The 27942-nt window shown below is 43.3% G+C and overlaps 1 protein-coding gene across 1 annotated transcript in view; it reads right to left on the bottom strand.

Moving 5' to 3' along the window:
• FAM107B (family with sequence similarity 107 member B) overlaps nt 1-27942 on the bottom strand; it is a 210207-nt gene that overhangs the window by 119301 nt on the left and 62964 nt on the right. The window contains exon 3 of the mRNA XM_055429061.2: nt 10908-10968. Within this exon, the coding sequence (XP_055285036.2) occupies nt 10908-10968 (61 nt within the window). The remainder of the gene's footprint in view (nt 1-10907; nt 10969-27942) is intronic.

Genomic DNA, 27942 nt, shown 5'->3' with positions numbered 1-27942 from the left:
ATAAATGTTAACTGTATTACTGTTAAGTATCACACTGACATGGTTACCAGATGTCTTATGTTCAGGTGTTAGAAAAGAACAATTCAGATGATGTGATCCTGAATATGTGAAAATCAAACATGGCAGCTGGACTGGAATAATTCAGGATAAAATCAGTGGATTGTAAGAGGTAAGGGGAAGAGAAAGTTGCGGTCACCTGAAGGAAGTGACACAATTACCCATTTTCCTTCCATCTCTTCAAATTGTTTGAAGGATCTACATACCCACTTAGAGCAGGGCAGCCATGAGAAGAATCCAGGCACAGAAATAAATGGCAAAGCATGAACTTCCAGAAACATGGCTATTAAGGTTGAGGGCAGCAACTGGCTCCAGGTGAACAAAAAAGCAAGACTGCAAGACTTCAGACCCTATCTTAGCACCTAGCATAACAGCAGGCTTCATAAACCCTGTTGAACAAACAAATGAAGCCTGTGATCAAATACACGGACGTCCTGGTGTTTACAGTTACCACCAAATATTAGAATTGACTCTGCGAATGTGGTCTGATTTTCTCAGTCCTCGATTTGTTCTCCTTCTATAGCTTGAAAATAGCCAAGGGCAATTTGTCCCTTTTGTCAGCTTCTCCTTGGATAAGAAAGCTAAAGATTTCCATGATTGCAATGCACACAGGAGTCATGCTTGATCAGAATCCATCTAAAAGGTGCCAGGCACATAGCCGGATGGGAAAATGCTCACAAAGAGATATGGCATCCGGCTTGCTGAGCAAGTGCAGAAACAGAAGACCTTGGCTGTAGCCCTTTCGGTGGGCGACACAGTGGGAATACACTGGCCTCTCAGTCCCCATGAAAAGATGATCCAGAGGAGAAGTTTGTGGCCTCTGAGGTGACCCCAAGTCCTCCAGCATCATGTGTCATCAAGATGTGAGATGGAATATATTAATACTTCTAGCTATTCGGCCACACCCATCCATTAAGTGGTTTGGTCTTCTCGCGGTACCCTGCAGAGCTGCAAAGTGTGAGTAATCCTCCATCACTGAGATCATGGGAACCCTCTGAAGAGGACAGCATTAGCCTCTTACAAAGAAGAAACCATCCCAGGGGAGCTTCAGAGAATTGTGTAAAGATTGCTGACTGAGGTAAGCACACGTCAGCTTGATGCTAGCATGTCTTCCTGTTTCCATAGCAATAGCCCCTGCATCATCTCACCTGCTCCTCAGACCACAGGCAGGATGGAGAGGGGATACCTAGAGAATGAAATCCCAGCTAATTTTTTTTTTGAAAGGTTTTTTTGAGATTTCAACCAGGCTTTCAATTTTTTGAAAGGTTTTTTGAGATTTCAACCAGGCTCAAAGTTTTTAAGCATGTTATGATGAGTTCAATGCATGACTATGTCAAGGGATCTTCTTTTAGGTCAGGTTCCCTCAGTTTATGTGGGTGGTGGAGGATATAGGAGGGGAGTGGGGTGCAGAGACGGGAGCGGGTAGGTGGCACAGGGCTTACTGCAGCCAGCAACTTCTGGGGGTAACTGGGGCTTGACCCTGTGGGGACCACGCTCCCCAGCTGTGCTTCTCATGAGGCCAGAGAACAGAGGTATTGCCTCACTAAGGCCCATAAGTGATTGCTCAGGGCTATCTCTGAAGGGCCTTAGAGCAGCCTCAGGCCAAGCTGGACCCCGTGCCCCTTCTAGATGCTAATACAAATTTGATATCAGAGGCTGCTGCACCAGGAATCACTGAAGCATGTGGTAAAGTGCAGCTGCCATGAAGCCAAGTTGAACTGGAGCATGTGGGGAGTGCTGGAAATGAAGCAGCTGACTTCAGGGGCCCCAGGACCAAAAATGCCACTTCACTGAAATGTTTGCAGAGAGACATGGGCAAACAGCAACAACAATGACAACAACAATCTTTGAGATGTAAAAACCCTCACATTTTCTCTCCTCAAGCTTTTGTGACAATAATCAGCTGGAATTTCTAGTTGGTGACCTCTACTTTGAATATTCTGAGAACAAGAGGGAAGGTGGACTCCAAGGTGAGAGCTAGTGGGTATCCACATGCACTGCATGCAACACAAGTGCCATCTTCTTGTTCATGTGCGGGGTGGGGGGGGGTAGAGAGGGGAAGGAAGTGAGAAGCAGAAAGGGGGCAGAGATTCCCCCAGGATGGAAATCTTAAAGACCACTGCTTGGCAGTTTGATTTATTTAATGCACATGCTATTCTAATAATAATGTCACCATTCCAATTCTCTGTTCTCTAAGGGATTCTTCAGTTCAGTTCAGTTGCTCAGTTGTGTCTGACTCTCTGCACCCCATGGATTGCAGCACTCCAGGCTTCCCCGTCCATCACCAAATCCCAGAGACTGCTCAAACTCATGTCCAATTGAGATGGTGATGCCATCCAACCATCTCGTCCTCTGTCGTCCCCTTCTTCTCCTGCCTTCAATCTTTCCCAGCATCAGGATCTTTTCTAATGAGTCAGTTCTTCACATCCAGTGGCCAAAGTATTGGAGCTTCAGCTTCAGCATCAGTCCTTCCAATGAATATGCAGCTGATTTCCTTTAGGATTGACTGGTTTGATCTCTTTGCAGTCCAAGGGACTCTCAAGAATCTTCTCCACACCACAGTTCAAAAGTATCAATTCTTCAGCACTCAACTTTCTTTATAGTCCAACTCTCACATCCATACATGACTACTGAAAAAACCATAGCTTTAACTAGACAGACCTTGGTTGGCAAAGTAACGTCTCTGTTTTTTAATATGCTATCTAGGTTGGTCATAAGTTTTCTTCCAAGGAGCAAGCATCTTTTAATTTCATGACTGCAGTCACCATCTGCAGTGATTTTGGAGCCCAAGAAAATAGTCTATCACTGTTTGCATTGTCTCCCTATCTATTTGGCATGAAGTGATGGGACCAGATGCCATGATCTTAGTTTTCTGAATGTTGAGTTTTAAGCCAACTTTTTCACTCTCCTCTTTTACTTTCATCAAGAGGCTCTTTAGTTCTTCACTTTCTGCCATAAGGGTGGTGTCATCTGCATACCTGAGGTTACTGATATTTCTCCCAGCAATCTTGATTCCAGCTTGTGCTTCATCCAGCCCAGTATTTCACATGATGTAGTCTGCATATAAGTTAAATAAGCAGGGTGACAATATGCAGCCTTGACATACTCCTTTACCGATTTGGAACCAGTCTGTTGTTCCATGTCCAGTTCTAACTGTTGCTTCCTGACCTGCATACAGATTTCTCAAGAGGCAGGTCAGATGGTCTGGTATTCCCATCTCCTGAAGAATTTTCCAGTTTGTTGTGATCCACACAGTCAAAGGCTTTGGCATAGTCAATAAAGCAAAAATAGATGTTTTTCTGGAACTCTCTTACTTTTTTGATTATCCAACGGATGTTGGCAATTTGATCTCTGGTTCCTCTGCCTTTTCTAAATCCAGCTTGAACATCTGGAAGTTCATGGTTCACATACTGCTGAAGCCTGGCTTGGAGAATTTTGAGGATTACTTTGATAGTGTGTGAGATGAATGCAACTGTGTGGTAGTTTGAGCGTTCTTTGACATTGCCTTTCTTTGGGATTGGAATGAAAACTGACCTTTTCCAGTCCTGTGGCCACTGCTGAGTTTTCCAAATTTGCTGGCATACTGAGTGCAGCACTGTAACAGCATCATCTTTTAGGATTTGAAACAGCTCAACTGGAATTCCATCACCTCCACTAGCTTTGTTTGTAGTGATCCTTCCTAAGGCCCACTTGACTTCACATTCCATGATGCTCTAGGTAAGTGATCACACCATCATGATTATCTGGGTCATGAAGATCTTTTTTGTGCAGTTCTGTGTATTCTTGTGGAGAAGGCAATGGCAACCCACTCCAGTACTCTTGCATGGAAAATCCCATGGACAGAGGAGCCTGGTAGGCTACAGTCCATGGGGTCGCGAACAGTGGGACACGACTGAGTGACTTCCTTTCATTTTTCACTTTCATGCATTGGAGAAGGAAATGGTAACCCACTCCAGTGTTATTGCCTGGAGACTCCCGGGGACAGTGGAGCCTGGTAGGCTGCTGTCTATGGGGTCGCACAGAGTCGGACACGACTGAAGAGACTTAGCAGTAGCAGCAGTGTATTCTTGCCACCTCTTCTGAAAATCTTGTGCTTCTGTTAGGTCCATACCATTTCTGTCCTTTATCGAGCCTATCTTTACAAGAAATGTTCCCTTGGTATCTCTGATTTTCTTGAAGAGATCTCTAGTCTTTCCCATTCTATTGTTTTCCTCTATTTCTTTGCATTGATCACTGAGGAAGGCTTTCTTATCTCTCCTTGCTATTCTTTGGAACTCTGCATTCAAATGGGAACATCTTTCCTTTTCTCCCTTGTCGTTATCTTACAGAGGGGATTCTTACAAATGCCAAATGATAAATGTCAAACAAACAAGAAAATAATAATTTTTAAAAAGTGAAATTGGATAGAAACATATCTTGTCTCTCTCACACACAGAGATTAGGGTATTCTGCTCTAAGTATTTGTTCATGTTCAGTCACTAAGTGGTATCCAAGTCTTCGCAACCCCATGGACTGCAGCTTGCCAGTCTTCCCTGTCCTTCACTATCTTCCAGAGTTTGCTCAAACTCATGTCCATTGAGTCAAAGATACCATCCAACCATCTCATCATCTGTCACCCCTTTCTCCTGCCCTCAATCTTTCCCAGCATCAGGGTCATTTCCAATGAGTCAGTTGTTCGCATCAGGTGGCCCCAGTTTTTGGAACTTCAGCATCAGTCCTTCAAATGAATATTCAGGGTTGATTTCCCACACTGAAAATTTCATGCCTGGGAACTGATTCACTTTTCCTGGATGACCTTCTGGAAAGCTCTCAGCCTCCATCCCCAGTGAGCTAAGGGACAGGACAAAGCAAAGGAGGTGTCTCCTGGCACACATGTTCACAGAGCAAAACCAAACATCGGGGACTTCCCTGGTTGCTTAGTGGTTAAGACTTCAAGCTCCCAATGAAGGGGGCATGGGTTTGATCCCTGGTCAGGGAATTAAGATCCTGCATTTTGTGGTCTTAAAAACAAAAAACACACACATTTAAAAAATCAAACGAACACCCAAATATCAGCTGTGCAGGTGAATTTCTGCTTCTCCTCAAGGCACAGGTGCCTGTCAGTCAACAACATAGCAGGTAAACTGTGAACACAGAGGACTAAAGCAGACCCTCATTTTCTTTATATTTCTGCTTTCCTATTTATGAACAATTGGTGGTCTGTTGAATTCTCTCCCACCCCCGCAAAAAAAATCTGGAAATGATTAGCTCTGTGCCTGTGGAGAGAGGAGAAAAGGCCAGGACTGTTCTCTGTGCCATGGTGAGGAGGGTGGATGCAGCAGGTTCAGAGCAGTGGGTGGACCGCCACTTAAGAGATTTCACCTAGGAAAGCCCTGAGACCTTGGGAACCTGATTTCCTTTCTCTGATGTCTTCTCCTGGGATAATGGCAGTGAGCTGGGGGCTGACTGGCACCTTCCAATAGGCAGACCAGGAGGTCTCCCATCACTGCAGATAGGAAGACTTCCCAGGCTGACCACTCTTTCCTGCCAAACACAGTCATTTCCCCCACCGCCACATCCTCCCAACACCGGTCACAAGAGAAACATCTCTTCAGATTTTAGGACGAGTCCCACTGACTTCACAGGTGGAGAAAATCCAAGCCAAATAAAAAAGACGTTTTCCTATTGACATTGACAATGCAGAAACCATAAGTAAATTCTAGAAACATCTTCGTTTTTGTGAATGTATGTTGGAGCCCATGACCTCCTGTCCAGTGGTGTTTTAGTTCTTGGAATAGGAAATGTTATCACCTTCAAAGGACTGTGTTCCTCTGACAAACCTCCAGCAACAAGCATAGCACTGCTTTCATTTCTTCGGAAGAACTTATATGATTGTGAACATCTAAGCACTATTATCTGAAGTAGAGACAAACAATTGTAGTGAGATTCCTTAGGTTAAACAAAAGTATGGGACTTCCCTGGTGGCGCAGTGGGTAAGAATCTGTCTGCCAATGCAGGGGACATGGATTCGATCCTGGTCCAGGAAGATTCCACATACCACAGAGCAACTAAGTCTGTGGGCCACAACTACTGCTCCCATGCTCTAAAACGTGTGAACCGCGATTACTGAGCCCACGTGCCACTACTACTGAAACCCGCAGGCAGCCATGCAGGCTACAGAGTAGCCTCCGATCTCTGAAACTAGAGAAAGCCAGGGCAAAGTAACAAAGACCCAGCGCAGCCAAACATAAATAAATAAGTTGAAAAAATATATACTGTAGCAAAGTCCCATAAAATAATTTAAGGATCAGGACTTTGCTGAACTTCACCTACCGCGTCCAGTAGCATTTTCTCTAATAAACAGACTCCCAGGAATCCTCAGATTATCTGTTCCAAGTTTAAGGGAGTGGAAAGAATATAAATTCAGGATAAAGGAAGTACACCACCCTTTTGTTTCCTAATTTCTCTACCTGAACAATTTTCTGGTCATTCTTCGGCTGGGGCCTCAGACAAATCAGTCAGGAAGACAAATAACTTTCTTGCACAATCAGAAGAGAGTCTACTGAAATACAGTTGGTTGGAGTGTAAATCTCACTTTGACTGTTCTCCCTATGATGTGAAAGCAAAAGCAGACATTTTGTCTAGTTATCAGAAACTAAGTCTTATTTCTGACCTCTCACAGGGCTCTCAGTCAGAAAGTCTGACTTCTGAGTCTCCTTGGGGCCCAGCCTCAAACACACAGTAATATCATGTCACATAAGAAGCTGCAGAGTGGAACTCTGGTCTCATTCCCCAGAAAGGATACACAAATACATATATTTTCCCCCTCATCGCATCCACTTTTAGTAGAAGAATTTTAACCATTTGGGGCTTGTTACTTTACACTTGAATAACCTACAACCACAGGAAATGAAAATTTGACTAAGTGCAGATGACAGAGACAGCCACCTCTGAAGGGGGTTGGGCCCCACTCAGCCCTGGGTGACCTTCAGCAAAAGAAGAACATTCAGATGACATCCTCTGATGGTAATAAAATGGCTTCTCACCCCCAATGAACAAAATGTTGCAATCTTGCAGCCCTAACAGCACATGGTGAGTGCAGACCAAAAGACAATAAGGATTCCACAAAGTATTCTTGGATTTTAAACACATTTAAAGTTGTTGCAGCATTCAAAAGTACTTGGCTTGCTTCTAAAGCCATGCATGGCAAGAAACATGGCAAGATTGAGCCAACATTTTAGAAACACATTTTCCTTTTTTTTTCTCTTGAAAATATAGCCATCAGAAAGGATGCAATCCTTTTTTAAAAAGAATTCTCTCATGAAAGCATAGCTGGCCCATTCATTGGTCTCACTGACAACAGAGGAGCAAAAGGTAAAGAGATAATCCAGGGAAAGAATGACCTGAGAGAGGTTGGGGGTCTGAGTCATGCAGACCAAAAATCTGACTACTATACAACAGCTGCTTTTTCACTGAGGCACATGCCCAGGTGAGAATGTGTAGACCAGTCCTTGCCCTCAGGTCCTTCAGTTCAGTTCAGTTCAGTAGTTCAGTTGCTCAGTTGTGTCCAACTCTTTGCAACTACATGGACTGCAGCATGCCAGGCCTCCCTGTCCATCACCAACTCCCGGAGTTTGCTCAAACTCATGTCCATTGAGTTGGTGATGCCATCCAACCATCTCATCCTCTGTCATCCCCTTCTCCTCTCGCCTTCAATCTTTCCCAGCATCAGGGTCTTTTCAAATGAGTCAGCTCTTCGCATGAGGTGGCCAAAGTATTGGAGTTTCAGCTTCAGCATCAGTCCTTCCAATGAACACTCAGAACTGATCTCCTTTAGGATGGACTGGTTGGATCTCCTTGCAATCCAAGGCACTCTCAAGAGTTTTCTCCAGGGTGACTCTTGAGAGTGCCTTGGACTGCAAGGAGATCCAACCAGTCCATCCTAAAGGAAATCAGTCCTGAAAATTCATAGGAAGGACTGATGATTAAGCGGAAACTACAACACTTTGGCCACCTGATGGGAAGAAATGACTTATTTGAAAATAGCTTAATGCTGGGAAGGATTGAGGTATCGAGTAGAAGGGGACGACAGAGGATGAGATGGTTGGATGGCATCACCAACTCAATGGACATGAATTTGAGTAAACTCTGGGAGTTGGTGATGGACAGGGAGGCCTGGCGTGCTACGGTCCGTGTGGTTGCAAAGAGTTGGACACGACTGAGTGACTGAAATGAACCAAACTGAATTGGGTGATACTGTCAGCCCTTTTGCTGATGTAGAGTTCTCCCTTGCAGAAATTACGCTCTCTTCCTTGTCACTATCAGTAAAGCATATTTATTTTTTTCTCTATTATAGAAGCGATGTTATGGTCATATCAAAGGGGCTCTTAAGTTTATGGAAATTTCTTCTCCATGATACCTCCATCTCATGGGTCTATCACTCATTCTTCCTTTTCCCTGTTCAGGGTGATAAGCTTCACTTCAGTTCAGCTTTCCATCCTTTATTTTTGCTTTGAACATAATATCAGAAAGAAGTTATAAGTCTTGAAAATGGTGTCTTTCAATAAAGGATTTAACCTCACTTGTAAATGGGCTTCCCAGGTGGCTCAGTGGTAAAGAATCCACCTGCCAATGCAGGAGATGTGGTCAGGAAGATCTCCTGGAGGAGGAAATGCCAACCCACCCTAGTACCCTTGCCAGGATAATCCCAAGGACAAAGGAGCCTGTCGGGCTTTTGTCCAAAGGGTCACAGAGAGCCAAACACAACTTAGTGTTGGAACACTCACTTGTAAAGAGACACAATTCCTGCCCTGAAGAAACACTGTCTGATGGAATCCTTGCTGAGTGTTCCCATGACTCAGGGCCATTCAATGCTCAGCTTGAGAAAATGGCTCCACAGGCATTATGATTGTATCCAGAAATGTCCCTTCTTCTTTATCTGTTTGCTGATCCCTTTAACAACTACCACATTTTTTCATTCCACTATTTAAGCTCTGTGGCTTAAATAGCAATAGGCTGAAGAAGAAGCAACACAATGATGTGAGTTAACATGGACTAAGGTTTATGTGCCTGACTGCACATTCTTCTGAAGGCAGAGAAATCAGGGAGTGAGGTAGTGAGGAGGAACCTCACTAGGAGGTGCAGGGCACCAGAAGGGTAGGCTGAAGGCAGAGGTAAACCTCATTCACCTAATGACCCTTCCCAGTGCTGGTCTTGCTGAAACAGAGCACCAGTTGACAGCAACCCATGCTGTATCACATTAAAAGGGACTTAAATGGGCTACTCCATCCATTCAGCTCCTGTACCCACAAAGTGAAGGGGGGATGCTACCTGATTCTGAGCAGGCATTAGGGTTCTATTACAGGCAGGTCACTTATTAAGAAAAACTTCAATCTTACATAGATACTGAATCATTATAGTGCAAAGCTGGTGATATTTAAACACACTCCCAATTAACCTGTCATTGTACCCTGGGTTGTCCCTGCAAATAGAAATCATAGACCTCAGGATAAGGTGACAGATACCAAAGGATCAGATCATCAGCCAAAACACAGTGGGAAGCAGAATTTCAAATAGATATCCCTTTGGAGTCAATTTACAGTATTTGGTTTTCACTTTATAAACACCCCAGCTAATGCACTTATTTTCACAAATAGATTTTCATGTCTGTCCTTCCAGACTCAACTCCTATGCTACAATCTCTTGAGGGGACAATAAGAAAAGAAACCAATTTGCAGAAAGATGATTTGGGATCGTAATAAGTATTATGAAAAAAAACATTGGGTTAGCTCAAAAGTTTGTTTGTTTCCCATAAGATCTTGTAGCAAAACCCTATTAAACTTTGGGTCAACCCAATAAAAACAGACAGCGGGATGAAGAGTGATCTCAAGGAATGACAAAGTAGCCTCTGGGACTGGATGTTTCAGCTGAGAGTTACTGGAAGAAAAGGAACCAGTCATGCAAGGATCTGCAAAGGCGCAAGTCAGAAGAAGCATGAACCTAAAACAGTGTCTGTTTCTGATGGGGTAGACACTTGGGAGGGGCATAGAGGGAGATGCTGGAGCTGGTTAATCGCTAATTCTCTCTCCTCCATGGAAATCTGAACAGGGTGCCAGTTCCCCCCGGTTCACTCCACACACACACCCACTTTGCATATTCTTTTCATTACCATTTTAATTTTCTTAATTCTTCTCCCTGATTTTCATTAACTTACAAGAACATGAGCCTCTGCCAGTGGCAAACACATCTGGAGCCCTCTTCTAACCCTTCCTCATAATCATTGGAAAATAGAAGCAGAGAGTATTAAGATTTAGCTCTCATTATTATGAGGTCCATTCAATTGTTTATTTTTATGACTATTACATCTCATCATCATTACCAATCATAGGCAGAAACTAAAGTATAGACTCATTTGTTCCATTGCATTTTATCTCATATGAAGTCCTAGGATGGGGTAAATATCTTTAGCAAAGCTGCATATTTAACTATTTTTTTAAAAAGCAAATGCATCTAGAGAGCATTTTCCAAGGTAATCATAAAAACTGCAGAAAAAGTGCACTATTTATTTTAGTATGACTAAATTTGAAATTTCTTCATCATTATCATCATCTACTTCATTGCAAGTATTTGTTCAGCAAGCACTGAAATCATTAGAAGAAAGAAGAAAAAGAGAAGAAGCTATTTTTTGCACCATGACCAGACCGTCCAGATGTCGTGCCTGGCATACATCACAAGTGACATTTCTAGTCATGTTTCCAATCAATGGGAACATACAAATTTTCTTTTAGATCTGCAAAGCTTTTGGATTCTCTGAGCCCTGCTGTCAACAACAGCAGTCCAGGAAAGGAGGCATTGCCGTGAATGGACTCTACCTGCTGCCATCTTCGGTTCCACCCCGAGGCACTGTGGTTCTCTTGGGGATCCCTCTTCTTCCTGAGTTCCAGTCCCACAAACCAGAAAAAAGACAAGGAGAAAAGAAAAACAATGCATTAATTGACAGCAATAGCTTTTTTCAAATTGACTAATTAAAATGAGATCAAAATCTGAAAAAAACTAGACCATGCCCTTATGAACTGAGGCCCTGGATAAGGAACCAACTCAACCACAGATGCTGAGAAGAATAACTATGGGGGTGCTGGGTTACAGACTCCAGGGTGCCATTCACGTGGAAGCATTTGAAAACTGCCCCTGGAATAACACAACTCAGGCACCGTCTGTGACTGATCCATTTGGGGACATCAGTTACTTAAACACAGTAGTGGCGGGTTTCTTCATAAGATGGAAAGTCAGCCAGTACAAAAAGAACTATGTTTTATTTTTCACAATTAAAAAAGTTGATTTCATGCACCTTAGAAAATTCTATCCCAACTCAGTTATGTTTGTCTCTGGGAATGTGAGCAGACACATTCTTCTCTGAGCTCTGGTGTAACATGCTTTAATGACAATTGTGACTTCCATATGTAGCAGTCATAAAAGTTGGTCCAGCTAGAAGTGGAGGTAAATTAAAAGGAACATCTCCATGGGGCTTTTCTAATTTTGTCTGATTCCTTTATTTTTTTCCTTCATTGAATAAATATCTGTTGAGTGCCTGTAATGGGCTAAATCTATAGGATCTTAATCTTTAGGAAAGATTCCTTCTCCAGTCTCTTGAATTATATTGTAGGTAGTTCCCTTCTCACTTCCTCCCTAGGCTGACATACTTTCTTCATATACTTTGTTCCTCCTAAGAATTTAGCCCAATAGAAGATGTTCTGGACCTTAATAAACCTTATGTGTGTCAGTCAGTCAGTTCAGTCGCTCAGTCGTGTCCAACTCTTTGCGACCCCATGAATCACAGCACGCCAGGCCTCCCTGTCCATCACCAACTCCCGGAGTTCACCCAAACTCATGTGCATCAAGTCAGTGATGGCCATCCAGCCATCTCATCCTCTGTCATCCCCTTCTCCTCCTGCCCCCAATCCCTCCCAGCATCAGGGTCTTTTCCAATGAGTCGACTCTTCGCATGAGGTGGCCAAAGTATTGGAGTTTCAGCTTTAGCATCAGTCCTTTCAATGAACACCCAGGATTGATCTCCTTTAGGATGGACTGGTTGGATCTCCTTGCAGTCCAAGGGACTCTCAAGAGTCTTCTTCAACACCACAGTTCAAAAGCATCAATTCTTTGGCGATCAGCTTTCTTCACAGTCCAACTCTCACATCCATACATGACCACTGGAAAAACCATAGCCTTGACTAGATGGACCTTTGTTGGCAAAGTAATATCTCTGCTTTTTAATATGGTATCTAGGTTGATCATAACTTTCCTTCCAAGGAGTAAGCGTCTTTTAATTTCATGGCTGCAATCAGCATCCGCAGTGATTTTGGAGCCCCCAAAAATAAAGTCTGACACTGTTTCCCCATCTATTTCCCATGAAGTGATGGGACCAGATGCCACGATCTTAGTTTTTTGAATGTTGAACTTTAAGCCAACTTTTTCACTTTCCTCTTTCACTTTCATCAAGAGACTTCCATAAATGATAACTACTCTCTAACCAGATGGGAACAATGGAATTCCAAAACTGATATTATCTACTATAGGCTGCTGCTGCTGTTGTGTTGCTCAGTTATATCTGACTCTTTGAGACCCCATGGTCTGTAGTCCACCAGGCTCCTTTGTCCATGGGATTTCCCAGACAACAATACTACAGTGGGTTGCCATTTCCTTCTCCAGGGGATCTTCCCAACCCAGGGATCAAACCCAGGTCTCCTTCACTGCAGGCAGATTCTTTACGGCCTGAGTCACCAGGGAAGCCCATCTATCATAGGATCTATCAAATCCCCAATTTGTTCTAAGTTTGCAGCTCCTAGGAGAAGGAAATGGCAACCCACTCCAGTATTCTTGCCTGGAGAATCCCAGGGACAGAGGAGCCTAGTGGGCTGCCATCTATGGGGTCGCACAGAGTCAGACACGACTGAAGCAACTTAGCAGCAGCAGCAGGTCATATCTCATCTGAGAATTCATCATATTCTCAAGCTTGGTTGGTAAGATAAAAAGATATTCTTTTCAGTTTATAAAGATTAGTTTTTTATTAAATCACCATCAGTAACAGCTCAGAAAGGAATTGATTTCACCTGCATTGGGTACAAATGTTTTTTTCAGAGATCAAAAATTATCTTCAAATATTTATCATCAGGGACCAGTTTCAAAATTTTTTCATACTCTCAAAACCCATGAAATAGTACTGATGCAGGCAATTTGGACAAACAAGCCTTCCAGTCCAATTATCTCAAATTTATATGTTACAAGAAATTGTAACGAAAATTGCTTCTACAATTACAATTCTAAAAAAGATGTGAATTAATAGTATATGAAAGATATGTAAATGATAGTGAAGTCCCATTACAGAGCAACTAAATGCAGCAAATAATTTCTTGTTTCACAAGGCCCAGTAGAACAGTATAGAATAAAAACATGAAGAATTTTTTATAATACAGCCACAGGAAACATCTCTTGAGAAGCCAAAATAATCCAAATAAATTTGTTTCATGGATGGAAGGATTCCCCTTTGAGCCAGTAAGACTGTTTACTTTTTCATTGCTCTGAATTCCAGAAGTGTGAAATAACTAAGCCTTTAACATTCTTCCAAATGCATTTATTACTTCATTTTAAGTTGCCCCTCCCCCAATCTTGTCATTAACTAGTAAAAATTGCAAAGCCCTGGAAGGAACTGCAGATGGAAGGATATTTGGAATCCACCCAGCCAGAGAGCTCTCAGCATAGAATAAACAAGCATCTGTCTTCAATAGCATAAACTATGTTCTATTTAGAGAAAAAAGGCTGAGCTCCTAGATTCTTGAGTATCTTCTCTTCAGTGCAAGTCTGTGATTTGCTGAATTTGTTCTTACTGGCTTTTTCCCAGCAAAGCTAGAATAAAATGACAACAGTCCTACTGTAGTAGACATCTGTCGATTTTGCTGCCTGGAATTCACTCACATTTTCTAATAAGTGTATCCTGACTTCCTCTTTAAAGTCATCCTTTCCCCCTAGTAATGAATTGTTGTCCTTATGAAGTCAATTCAATTCTCCCCCACACATATGTCCCTCCCCACCACGCCAGAGGTGGCCATGTGACTCAGGGCTGAGCCCACCAGGCCACTGTATTTCCCTGTTATTGGTACAGAGTGGTCATGTGATCTAGGGCTGGGCACATTAGTCCACTTCATTTCCTTGTGATTGATGCAGAGTGAGTCATGTGACCCAATCTGGGCAAATGAGAGATTTTCAATGCTCTTTCAAGAATATGGTTTCTATTCTACCCTGGTCCCAAATCCTGAGATGACTGTGGTGTGAGGGTTGGGCTGCTGCTGTCACATGCAGCTGGGATGGAAGCCCACATAAAGGAAGGCTCTGCCAGCTCAGGGAATTCCCTTTAGATAACTGTAGACATAGGGGAGCCCAGGAAGATGGGAGGTGTCATTCCTGTCTTAATCACTTCAACATTTCACTCCCATCAGCACTGGGTCCATGGAGAATATTACTCATGAACAAAAACTGCAATTCACTCAGCTACCCAAGATCAGGGACACTGGGGCCTTGACCAGAGATTTGCTTTGTTCCCTGTTTGCATAGTGCCATAGAGTCCTTGGTGATTCTTAGTCTCTGCATGTCGGAAACCTAAGTCGCTGCTGCAAAAGAGGAGGTATATTGGGTCCCATGTTTGTCAAGTTGTAGTTCTCAACTTTTGACGTGTATCCCAACCACCTGGAGGATGTGGAACAAATACAGAGGAGCCAGCCCTTTCCCACTTCACCATGGCTGGGCTCTGGGTTACTTATGAGCACTCCCCTGATGCTGACACACACCCAAGCTTGAGAATTGCTAATATAAAGGATGGAAATTTGGTCTGGTACTCAGATATCAACAGGGTCCTCTCTTTCTCTCAATCTCTCCATTGGTCCATTTCTATCTTTGTGTTGCTTCCCAGGCTTCTCCTTTGCACAGTCAAGGCCACCAGATGCTCTAGGGCTATAGCCTTTCAGCTCGTGTTTCAAAGGGGGACAAAGAGTGTCTCAGTCCCTACACTCATAATGCAGTCAGCCCTCCGTGTCAGTGGATTCAACCAAACTTTGATCAAATTTCAGAAACCTTTTTATGTAAGGGACTTGAGCATCCGTGGAGGACAGGAGGGTATTGGAACCCATCCCCTTATGGATACCGAGGGGACTGCGTAGAGTTCTAGGGGAAGCCTCTGGTTGCTCTGTCTTGGATCACATGCACATGCCTGTCAAGGAATAGGGACCTACATCACTGCCCACCCCATGGGCCATGGGAGGGAGAAGGTGCTGTGGTTGGAAGCCTCCCCAGAACCTTAGAGAATGGGGAAGGCCCAGTTCCCCAAGAGAAGGAAAGCTGTGTTCAGAAGTGGGGGAGGAAGGGAAGCTGACTACAAAATATAGACTCCAAACAGACAATTCTCCAAAGCCACAGAACTAAAAATACCTCCTGAGAGGAGTGATGTGGGGAACGGATGCCACTCAAGGACCTGGGGAGCAGCTATTTATAGGTCAAAACAAAGGTGTTTTTATATCTTAAAAACCAATGTTTCTTTTACTTCTTTTTTATTTTTATATTGAAGTATAGTTGATTTACAATGTAACCCAGTCTCTGCTGTATAGCAAAGTGACAGTTTTTTACATATAGAGATTCTTTTTTAAATATTATTTTCCATTATGGTTTATCGCAGGATATTGAATATAGTTCCCTGTGCTATACAGTAGGATCTTACTGCTTGCTGCTGCTGCTGCTGCTAAGTCGCTTCAGTTGTGTCCAACTCTGTGTGACCCCGTAGACGGCAGCCCACCAGGCTCCCCCGTCCCTGGGATTCTCCAGGCAAGAACACTGGAGTGGGTTGCCATTTCCTTCAGCAATGTGTGAAAGTGAAAAGTGAAAGTGAAGTCACTCAGTCTTGTCCGACTAGTAGCGACCCCATGGACTATAGCCCACCAGGCTCCTCTGTCCATGGGATTTTCTAGGCAAGAGTACTGGAGTGGCTATCTTACTGTTTATCTGTTCTTGTATACCAGTTTGCATCTGCTAATCCCAAACTCCCACTCCAGCCCTCCCCACCTCTGCTTCCCTCTTGTCAACCACAAATCTGTTCTCTGTGTCTGTGAGTCTGTTTCAGTTTCATAGATAAGTTCATTTGTGTCATAATTTAGATTTCCACATATAAATGATATCATATGGTATTTGTCTTTCTCTTTTTTTATTGTTTTTTAATTAATTTATTTTTTAATTGAAGGATAGTTGCTTTACAGAATTTTGTTGTTTTCTGTCAAACCTCAACATGAATCAGTCATCAGTTCAGTTCAGTTCAGTCGCTCAGTCGTGTCCGACTCTTTGCCACCCCATAAATCACAGCACGCCAGGCCTCCCTGTCCATCACCAACTCCCGGAGTTCACTCAAACTCATGTCCATCGAGTCGGTGATGCCATCCAGCCATCTCATTCTCTGTCGTCCCTGTCTCCTCCCACCCCCAATCCTTCCTAGCATCAGAGTCTTTTCCAGTGAGTCAACTCTTCGCATGAGGTGGCCAAAGTATTGGAGTTTCAGCTTTAGCATCAGTCGTTCCAATGAACGCCCAGGATTGATCTCCTGTAGAATGGACCGGTTGGATCTCCTTGCAGTCCAAGGGACTCTCAAGAGTCTTCTCCAGCACCACAGTTCAAAAGCAGCAATTCTTCGGCGATCAACTTTCTTCACAGTCCAACTCTCACATCCATACATGACCACGGGAAAAACCATAGCCTTGACTAGACGGACCTTTGTTGGCAAAGTAATCAGTCATAGGTATACATATATCCCCTCCCTTTTGAACGTCCCTCCCATCTCCCTCCCCATCCCACCCCTCTAGATTGATACAGAGCCCCTGTTTGAGTTTCCTGAGCCACACAGCAAATTCCCATTGGCTATCTACTTAACATATGGTGATGTAAGTTTCCATGTTACTCTTTCCACACATCTCACCCTCTCCTCCGCTCTCCCTGTCTCCATAAGTCTGTTCTCTATGTCTGTTTCTCCATTGCTGCTCTGCAAATAAATTCTTCAGTACCATTTTCTGGATTCTGTATATATGCATTAGAATATGATATTTATCTTTCTCTTTACGACTTACTTCACTCTGTATAATAGGTTCTAGGTGCATCCACCTTATTGGAACTGACTCAAATTCATTCCTTTCTATGACCAAGTAATATTCCATTGTGTATATGTACCACAACTTCTTTATCCATTCATCTGTATTGCAGCACTATTTACAATAGCTAGAACATGGAAGCAACCTAGATGTCTTTTTCTTTTTGACCTACTTCACTTAGTATGATAACCTCTAGTTGCATCCATTTGCTGCAGATGGCATTATTTTGTTCTTTTTTATGGCTGAGTAGTATGCTGTTGTATATATGTACCACATCTTTTTTATCCAACCATCTCTTGGTGGACCTTTAGGTTGTTTCATGTATTGGCTACTGTGAATAGTGCTGCTATGAACATAGGGATGCATGTATCTTTTTAAATTACAGTTTTGTCCAGATATATACCCAGGAGTAGGACTGCTGAATCATACAGTAATTCTATTTTTGGTTTTCTGCGGAACCTCCATACTGTTTTCCATAATGGCTTTACCAACTTACATTCCCACCAGCACTATAGGAGGGTTCCCTTTTCTTCACACCCTCTCCAGCATTTTTAATAGGCAATATTGTTCTTACTGATGCATACCTGCTGAATATTTTCAGTCCTGAATATCATTGTAACAGCCACACTTCTAAAGTACAGGTTCTGGCCTTCTCTGGTGGTCCAGTGGTTAACAATCTGCCTGCTAATGTAGAAGACACAGGTTTGATTCCTAGTCTGAGAAGATCCCACATGCCTTGGGGCAACTAAGCCTGTGGGCCACAACTACTAAACCTGTGCTCTACAACAAGAGAAGCCACCGCACTGAGAAAGAAGCCTATGAACCACAAAGAAGACCAGCCCCTGCTCACCCCAAGTAGAGAAAGCCGACTCACAGCAACGAAGACACAGTGAACTCATAAATAAATTTTTAATTAAAAAAATAAAACAACAGGAAACATTCAAACAAAAGTAGAGGTAACTTCCAGAGGTATGCTGTAACGTGTTAAAAGTATGCAAAGCCTCTCTCTGGAGCATCAGTCTCACTCAAAGATTTGGGAGAGAAAACATTATTCGTACTTTAAAACAAGATATTCATTTAAAAAAAAAAAAAGAAAGGTATGTAGAACAGACCTAAATGTTTAGGATGAACATGGAATGTCAAGGAAGTTTGCAGGAAGGGTCCCTGACACAAAAAGTACTCTGTAGATAATACTGAAAAACATTGTCAGGGAAAGTGCAAAGTTGATATTTGTGTCCCTATTATGCAGAAGGGGCCCTGGAGAGTTGAAGACTAACTAAAGTTGTGTGCTTCTGGGTCAGGGCCCCAGTGCTCTCAGCAATACCATGCTATCTTCTTTTCATGTTTGCTCCTTACTGGTGTTATTTTTTTTTTAATTTAATGGTAAGTGGAAAGAACATTGAATAATTGGATAGTTATCCTAAGTGAAAGGACTAATGGAAAAGAACTTTGGGTAAAGAAGGACATAGTATAGTTTTACAAAGGAATGAATGATTGTTCCTCTTAGCTAGGGAAGACCGTTTCAAAGTCATACCATTGTCTGTTTCAAGGTTTAGAGAGCCCCACACCAAGGATGCCACAGAACAAAACATTTATTACATGGTGGAAATTTCAGAACCAGCAGCATGGGAAACTCTGACACAGTCTTAATGGCTGTAATTCAACATGCTGGTCCAATCTTTCAAATTACATAATGATTGCAAAAATATTTGAAGTAAAGTAACTGTCAACTAGTGAGGAATGAAATGGGTAAGATTAGTTGCCTCTACAGATTGCTATGGATGGAATGTTTTTGTCCCCCTCTGCCCCAGTTCATAAATTGAAATCCTAATTCCCAATGTGATTGTGTAAGAGGTGGAGCCTTGGGGGAGTAATTAGGTCATGAGAGTGGAACTTTCATGAATGGGATTAGTGCTCTTATATAGGGACCCCAGAGAACTCTCCAGCCCTTTCCTGCTTGTGAGGACACAGAGAGAAGATGGTCATCAGTGAACCAGGAAATGGGTTGTCACCAGATTCTGAATCATTTAGCACCTTGGTCTTGTATTTCCCAGCCTCTAGAACTGTGAGAAATAAATGGCTGTTGTTTAAGCCACTCAGTCTGTTAAGGGAAGCACATTGACTGAAACTGCCCACCCTGGCCAGGCTCTTTAGTAACCATTCACATGAGTTGTTTTATGACAGGAGATCCTGGTAAGGAAGACGGAACTAATAAGCCACCACCAACCGGAAGAGTTCGGGAAAGGTCAAAAGGAGACACCACGTGTCCATCCATTTCCCAGAATCCCTCTCGCTAGCAACCATCTTGGCTGAGCGATGCGTGCACCACCAGGAAAGACTCTGAATTAAAATGATTGGCCAAAGACCACCCGGAAACTAATCCCATCACCATAAAACCCGAGACTACCAGCCACAGGGCAGAGCAGTTCTCCTAGGTTCCCTTACCCTACTGCTCTCCACCCGGGTGCCCTTTTCCAATAAAATCTCTTGCTTTGTCAGCTCATGTGTCTCCTCAGACAATTCATTTCTGAGTGTTAGACAAGAGCCCAGTTTCGGGCCCTAGAAGGGGTCCCCCTTCCTGCAACAAGTCTACCGCAGTTTGTCAAGCGGCCTGAACAGATTGAGATCCTGGTCAACTGAGGATTATTACATATCCCACATATAGATTTGTGTTACAGATCTTGAATAAGTGATGAGAGAGAATCAGGACTCTTTGACTACTTTTATATTTAATTCTACTTCCATTGGCACTCTATAAACACGGGTTGAATGAATGAATGAATAATGACTGCTTAAGGAAGATTATTTCTAATCAAAACAGACAGATTCACGGACATAGAAAACAAACTTACGGTTACCAAAGACGAGAGGGAATAAATCAGGAGTTTGGGATTAACGTATACACACTACTATATATAAAACAGATAAACAACAAGGATCTACTGGTAGCCACAGGGAACTATATTCAATATCTTATAATAATCCAGAGGGGGAAAGAATCTGAAAAAGAATAGAACTATATGTGTATGTGTGTGTATAATTGAATCATTTTGCCCTATACCTGAAACTAATACAACACTGTAAATCAACTGTACTTTTTTTAAAAAGGCATAGCAAATATCACTTTACAAATGATTCCTAACTCTTTTTTGTTCCTGGGAGTCAAATTAAGTGTACTTATGCCTTTGCTCCATCAGAGCTTTGGTCCCCGTGTCTTGCTTTTTCTCTCTCTTGCTCTCTTTTTGAGGCTAATTCCTGGAGCATAGAGGCTCTCTGTGTTCCCTTTCCTGCCCGGGCTTCTCAGACCCTCTCGAGAAGGTGCTCTGTGCCTTCACCCCATTGAGAGGGCGCCTGAGGCCTTTGTGAACAGGGCAAGCCCCGTGCCAGGGACTTTATTGGCTTTCTGCGTAAACCAAGGAATATCAGCCGCTTTCTCTGACTCTGGTGGCTCAGACAGTAAAGAGTCTGCCTGCAGTGCAGGAGACCTGGGTTTGATCCCTGTGTTGGGAAGATTCTCTGGAGAAGGAAATGGCAACCCACTCCAGTATTCCTGACTGGAGAATCCCATGGCCATGGGATCACAAAGAGTCAGACACGACTGAGTGACTTCACTTCACTTTCAAGATCTTAAAAAAGAAAAGGATGCTTCCCTCCAATCTTCATTTGCATAAAATTGATGCTCTAAGAAGCCATTCACAAGTATAAAGTGGCTTCAAGCCCTGCAGGGCACACTTCAGATGTCCCTGGAAGACAATGCAAGTTTAACAGAGACTGTGTCAAAAGGGTTTCATCCATACATGATGAACAAGAACATCAGAGTTGTCGTTGGAAATGGGGACACTAGCTTTTTATTCAGTCTCCATATCAGTTCACAGAATTAGTAACACTTCCTTCTCTCTCCAGTATGTCTCCATTTATGAAGTGCTGTCTGTGTGGTTTCACTTGACTCTGTCAATAACTGTGTATGGTGGGCAGAGCAGGTATCCCTGTCTCACAAAAATGCACTGCTTTCCTCTATTCACACAACACTTCTGACACTCTATTTTTTCTCACACTGAACAATTCTCCAATACCAGTTGGGCATCCACAATTTAATTTAGTTCTAATATGAACCAGGGTTGGCACTGACCCTGCAGGTTAAAGGCTTAGCCCCACAAGACTGCCTCCCACTTTGAAAGTGGGACCAACGGCAAGCAGTAGGTCCCAAGCTTTCCTATAACTTCCGTCCAACTTGACTACAAATCAGAGATTTCCACAATCCCCTGCTTGGGGTCACTTATTTGCCAGAATATCTCCCACCCAGGAAGACAGTCCATTTACTCTTGCTGATTTGTTACCGAAAATATATTACAGGATAAAACTGACCAGACAAAGATATACACAGGGTGAATCTGGAAGGATCCGGTAGGCGTTTCTGTTCCCATGGTTATTGCGTACAGATGTGTTCGCTAACCCAAAAGCTTTCCGAAATCCACAACTTTGGCATGTTTATGGAGATTCCTCGTGTACGCATGATTATTAACTCCATTTCCCACCCCTTTCCCCCTCTGAAGAATGGGGTGTGGGCCTGAAAGTTTCAAGCCTCTGATCATGCCTTGGTCTTTCTGGTGACCCGACCCCATCCAGGAACCCACTCAGAGGCACCTCATTAGAACAAAAGACAGTCCTATCACCCAGGAAATTCTAAAGGATTTAGGAACTCTGTCAGATGCTCTTATCACTTGGAATTACAAGGGTTTAAGAGCTCTGTGTCAAGAATCCAGGTCAAAGATCAACTCGGATTCTCCCTGCACCTCTACTTACAAGGGTTTTAGGAGATTTGTGTCAGGAGCAGAGATGGATATACATATATGTTTGTTTCTTATTATTTCACACCCTCATTTTCCACAAGAAGAATTTAAACGCCACAGTCACACAACCGTAAAGAAAAGCAAGGTCATTCCCTCTGCTGACTGGCCATGAAAGAAACACTTTCCATTTTGCTCTGAGCTCTTCTCATCCCTCAGAGTTTAGGCAGATGGATCAGAAAACAGGTGGTCTTTTCTCAAGAATCGAAAAGCAGGAACAGAGGAGAGATTTAGCCAGGGACCCAGGGTGCATCGACATGTACACACTCGTGGAGCTTCTGTAAGAACCTGGAGATGATGTCCAGGCACTGGTTCTCATTTCCTGACTAATCTCACTTCCAGGAATTATTCTAAGCTTCCATTTGTGGAAGCAGGAATTATGTCTCTAAGAAATTACACCCCTCAGCGGTGACACCCAAGAAGTCTTTTGGCTTCCTGTAGAACCTTCAAGAATAAATGGAAATTTGAAGATGGATTTTGTTTTTGTAAATCTAAATTTTTCTAGTCCCAGCTGAAGCTGCTGTAAGAAGTTTAGACTCAAGGTTGGAAACTCAACCTCTTCTCCTGAAGCTTGACTTGCCACAAAGAACTATTTATAAATAGCCAAAATGAACTTAAAATATAGTCTCAATTCAACCTGGGGGAAAAAACGCTAAACTGAGGTTGCTTAATGCCACCTAGGGAATGGGTGGGGTGGAGGGAGGGAAGCCAGCCACCAGTTGTGCAACCTTGTCCTGAATAAGCACATCTCTTAAAGCAACTTTTAAAGCGACAGCATTTTATTATGATTATGGCAGCTCTTCTAATGACAGAAGTGCCATGGAACTCATTGATTTTCAGGAATTTCCCTCACAGAAGTTTTATGCTCAAAAAACCCTGACTAGGTTTACTAGAGAGGATTAACTATTTTCCTGGCTCAGTATACAGCTCTCATCTCTCAGACTGTTACCCACAAAAGGATTTTTTCTTTAATTTGGGTATAGTTGCTTTACAGTGCTGTCTTAGTGTTTGTTGTATAACAAACTGAATCAGCTATATGTACACATATATCCCCTCCCTCTTGGACTTCCCTCCCAGCAACCCCCATCCCTCCCCTCCAGGTCATCACAGAGCACTGAGCTGAGCTCCCTGAGTTATACAGCAGCTTCCTACTAGCTATCTGTTTCACACACGACACATTCACATATTCCCAATCTCCCAATTCACCCCACCCCCACCGAAAGAATTTGTCAATGTCCTTCTATGAATCCTTGTTAACATCACTTTAGAAAGGCACTGATATCTGTCAGAAAAGAAGAGTCTGAAGAACTACCTTCAAGTCCCACATGCTCATCCTTCTCTGGGCTTTATTTCCTCCTAAATAAGGAGATGCGCTTCGCAACCTCATAGCAGGCCATGCTTCCAGATCAAATGAGGGAGGGAGGACGGAAAGCATCCCGAACTCTTTCCAACAACAGAAGGGTCAACATTCTTGTTATTTGGAAAGAGATAATTATAAAGGTCAGTATTTATCTTTTTGCTTAAACAGAACCCAGGCAGTTCCGTGTACATACAAAACCAACATACAAAACAGAGAAGAAAACTGTCACCTTGCACACAGTGATTGCTCAGCAAATACTTATGGTCTGTGAGCTAAACTCACTGCATGATTTCAGGTCCTCCTGGAGGGCACAGGGAAAACTCAGCAAGAGAGGAACAGGTGGGGCGGGGGGGGGGGGGGGGAGGGACAGGCTGTCATGAAAAGCGCTGCCAAGAGTTACTTGCTTTCATTTTCATTCTCTTTCTACTTAGACATGCTTCTCTACCCAATTCTGAATCCTAGATAGAGTGGGGTAGAATCACTCCTAGCTCCTAAGTGTCCAGTAACTTATATACACATGTGCACACACAAACGCACATAAACACATTCACACAAGCACATACATATGTTCAAACACACACTTATACACACACATTATATATACATGCATAATCACACACAAACACAGGTATACACATAAACACACATACATAAAGACAAATATGCTTTTGAACTGTGGTGCTGGAGAAGACTCTTGAGAGTCCCTTGGACTGTAAGGAGATCCAACCAGTCCATTCTAAAGGAGATCAGTCCTGGGTATTCGTTGGAAGGACTGATGCTAAAGCTGAAACTCCAATACTTTGGCCACCTCATGCGACGAGTTGACTCACTGGAAAAGCCTCTGATGCTGGGAGGGATTAGGGGCAGGAGATGAAGGGGACGACAGAGGATGAGATGGCTGGATGGCATCGCCGACTCAATGGACATGAGTTTGAGTGAACTCCGGGAGTTGGTGATGGACAGGGAGGCCTGGTGTGCTGTGAATCATGGAGTCACAAAGAGTCGGACACAACTGAGTGACTGAACTAACACTCAAAAACACAGATACACACATATATAAACACACACATACACACAAAAGACATAGACACACATACACAAACACACACGCATAGACAAACATATATACACACATATTCAAACACATACATATACAAATGCACACAAATACACACACACATGCACACATATACACAAACACAGACACACACAAACATATAAATATATAAACACAAGCAGATATGCAAGCACATACACACAAGCACACATATATACACATAAACACATTACACAAACACACACGTATATGTACCTATTTGCAAATACATATGCACACACACATGCACGTATGTACACAAGCAGACACACAAACACCCTTACACACCACAGATCAAAAGCGAACTGGGCAGCAGCAAAGAGTTAAGCTGGGGAAGAGATGCCTGGCAGATCAGCCTCCCAGGCTCCTGTCCACGCCTCTGACCTTCGTATTAGGATTCGCGCCCTTTGTTTCAACAGAGCTTCCAGAAAGAGAAGGGGGTTACTGTGAATTTGAGTGTTAACATAAGCAACGCCCCAAGTTCCTTTACCAGGAATTACTGAACGGAGTTGCCTTTCTCCCAAAGTGGCTGCAGGTCTGAGTGCCCCCTCTACCCGCCTTCCTGCTGACCCCGTACTCTGGGCACCGCTGACCTCCCTCCAGATGCTCGGCTCTGCCAGTGCCCTCTCCTCTTTCTCTCTGTGTTCACCTGCCTGCCCCTCTAAGGGAGAAGAGATGTGCTCACAGGGAAGGCAGCAGTTCTAGGCTTTAACCTAGAAAACAAAGGGAACCAAGTATAGTAGTTGAATGGTAATTTTCCTTTATTCTTGGGATGGGAAACTTATTCATTGAACCAACAGTGACTGAGCACCTACTGTGCGCCTGCCACTCCCTGGGTATGGGGAAGACACAGACCAGTACCCTGGAGAAGGAGACCAGTCATTAGAACGTCAGAACTTCAAGGGAGAATGAAGAGGAAGGCACCCAGGTGCCTGTAGGTGACCAGGGCGACATCTCAGGGGAGAGGACGCCACATACCAGAGGGGGAGGTGCTGGTGTTCCCGGCAGGGAACTATTTCAAGGAACCAAGACACTAATAAGGGTTTTCACTTTTTTTAATTGGAGTATAGCTGCTTCAGGGCATATTTGAGCAAACTCCAGGAGATAGTGAAGAATAGAGGAGCCTGGTGTGCTACAGTCCATAGAGTCACAAAGTCAGACACAGTTGAGCAACTGAACAACAACAACATAGCTGTTGTACAATATTGTGTCAGTTTCTGCTGTCCAGCAAAGTAAATCAGCCTCAGTCCAGTTCAGTTCAGTTCAGTCATTCAGTCGTGTCCGACTCTTTGCAACCCCATGAATCACAGCACGCCAGGCCTCCCTGTCCATCACCAACTCCCGGAGTTCACTCAAACTCACGTCCATCGAGTCGGTGATGCCATCCAGCCATCTCATTCTCTGTCGTCCCCGTCTCCTCCGGCCCCCAATCCCTCCCAGCATCAGAGTCTTCTCCAGTGAGTCAACTCTTCACATGAGGTGGCCAAAGTATTGGAGTTTCAGCTTTAGCATCAGTCCTTCCAACGAACACCCAGGACTGATCTCCTTTAGAATGGACTGCTTGGATCTCCTTGCAGTCCAAGGGACTCTCAAGAGTCTTCTCCAACACCACAGTTCAAAGTCACCAATTCTTCGGTGCTCAGCTTTCTTCACAGTCCAACTCTCACATCCATACATGACCACGGGAAAAACCATAGCCTTGACTAGACGGACCTTTGTTGGCAAAGTAATGTCTTTGCTTTTTAATATGCTATCTAGGTTGGTCATAACTTTCCTTCTAAGGAGTAAGTGTCTTTTAATTTCCTGGCTGCAATCAGCATCTGCAGTGATTTTGGAGCCCAAAAACATAAAGTCTGACACTGTTTCCACTGTTTCCCCATCTATTTCCCGTGAAGTGATAGGACCAGATGCCATGATCTTAGTTTTCTGAATGTTGAGTTTAAAGCCAACTTTGTCACTCTCCTCTTGCTTTCATCAAAATGTGGTCCACTGGAGAAAGGAATGACAAACCACTTCAGTATTCTTGCCTTCAGAACCCCATGAACAGTATGAAAAGGCAAAATGATAGGATACTGAAGAGGAACTCCCCAGGTCGGTACTGGAGATCAGTGGAGAAATAACTCCAGAAAGAATGAAGGGATGGAGCCAAAGCAAAAACAATACCCAGTTGTGGATGTGACTGGTGATAGAAGCAAGGTCCAATGCTGTAAAGAGCAGTATTCCATAGGAACCTGGAATGTTAGGTCCATGAATCAAGGCAAATTGGAAGTGGTCAAACAGGAGATGGCAAGAGTGAACGTAGACATTCTAGGAACCAGTGAACTAAAATGGACTGGAATGGGTGAATTTAACTCAGATGACCATTATATCTACTACTGTGGACAGGAATCCCTTAGAAGACATGGAGTAGCCATCATGGTCAACAAAAGAGTCGGAAATGCAGTACTTGGATGCAATCTCAAAAACGACAGAATGATCTCTGTTCATTTCCAAGGCAAACCATTCAATATTACAGTAATCCAAGCCTATGCCCCAACCAGTAATGCTGAAGAAGCTGAAGTTGAATGGTTCTATGAAGACCTATAAGACCTTTTAGAACTAACACCCAAAAAAGATGTCCTTTTCATTATAGGGGACTGGAATGCAAAAGTAGGAAGTCAAGAAACACCTGGAGTAACAGGCAAGTTTGGCCTTGGAGTAAGGAATGAAGCAGGGCAAAGGCTGATAGAGTTTTGAAAAGAGAATGCACTGGTCATAGCAAACACCCTCTTCCGACAACACAAGAGAAGACTCTACACATGGACATCACCAGATGGTCAACACCGAAATCAGATTGATTATATTCTTTGCAGCCAAAGATGGAGAAGCTCTATACAGTTAGCAAAAACAAGACCAGGAGCTGACTGTGGCTCAGATCTTGAACTCCTTATTGCCAAATTCAGACTTCAGTTGAAGAAAGTAGGGAAAACCACTAGACCATTCAGATGTGACCTAAATTAAATCCCTTATGATTATACAGTGGAAGTGAGAAATAGATTTAAGGGACTAGATCTGTTAGATAGAGTGCCTGATGAACTATGGACGGAGGTTCGTGACATTGTACAGGAGACAGGGATCAAGACCATCCCCATGGAAAAGAAATGCAGAAAAGCAAAATGGCTGTCTGAGGAGGACTTACAAATAGCTGTGAAAAGAAGAGAAGCGAAAAGCAAAGGAGAAAAGGAAAGATATAAGCATCTGAATGCAGAGTTCCAAAGAATAGCAAGGAGAGATAAGAAAGCCTTCCTCAGCTATCAATGCAAAGAAATAGAGGAAAACAAAACAGGAAAGACTAGCGATCTCTTCAAGAAAATCAGCCATACGTACACATATATCCCTTCTTTTGTGGATTTCCTTCCCTTCAGGTCACCATAGAGCACAGAACAGAAT

This window comes from Moschus berezovskii, chromosome 15 (genome assembly GCF_049115385.1).
Source record: "Moschus berezovskii isolate FMDL1 chromosome 15, NW_MosBer_1.0, whole genome shotgun sequence".
In the NCBI taxonomy this organism is placed as follows: Eukaryota; Metazoa; Chordata; class Mammalia; order Artiodactyla; family Moschidae; genus Moschus; species Moschus berezovskii.
Note: the sequence above shows the minus strand (reverse complement) of the source record. Positions and strands in the feature narration are given on the sequence as shown.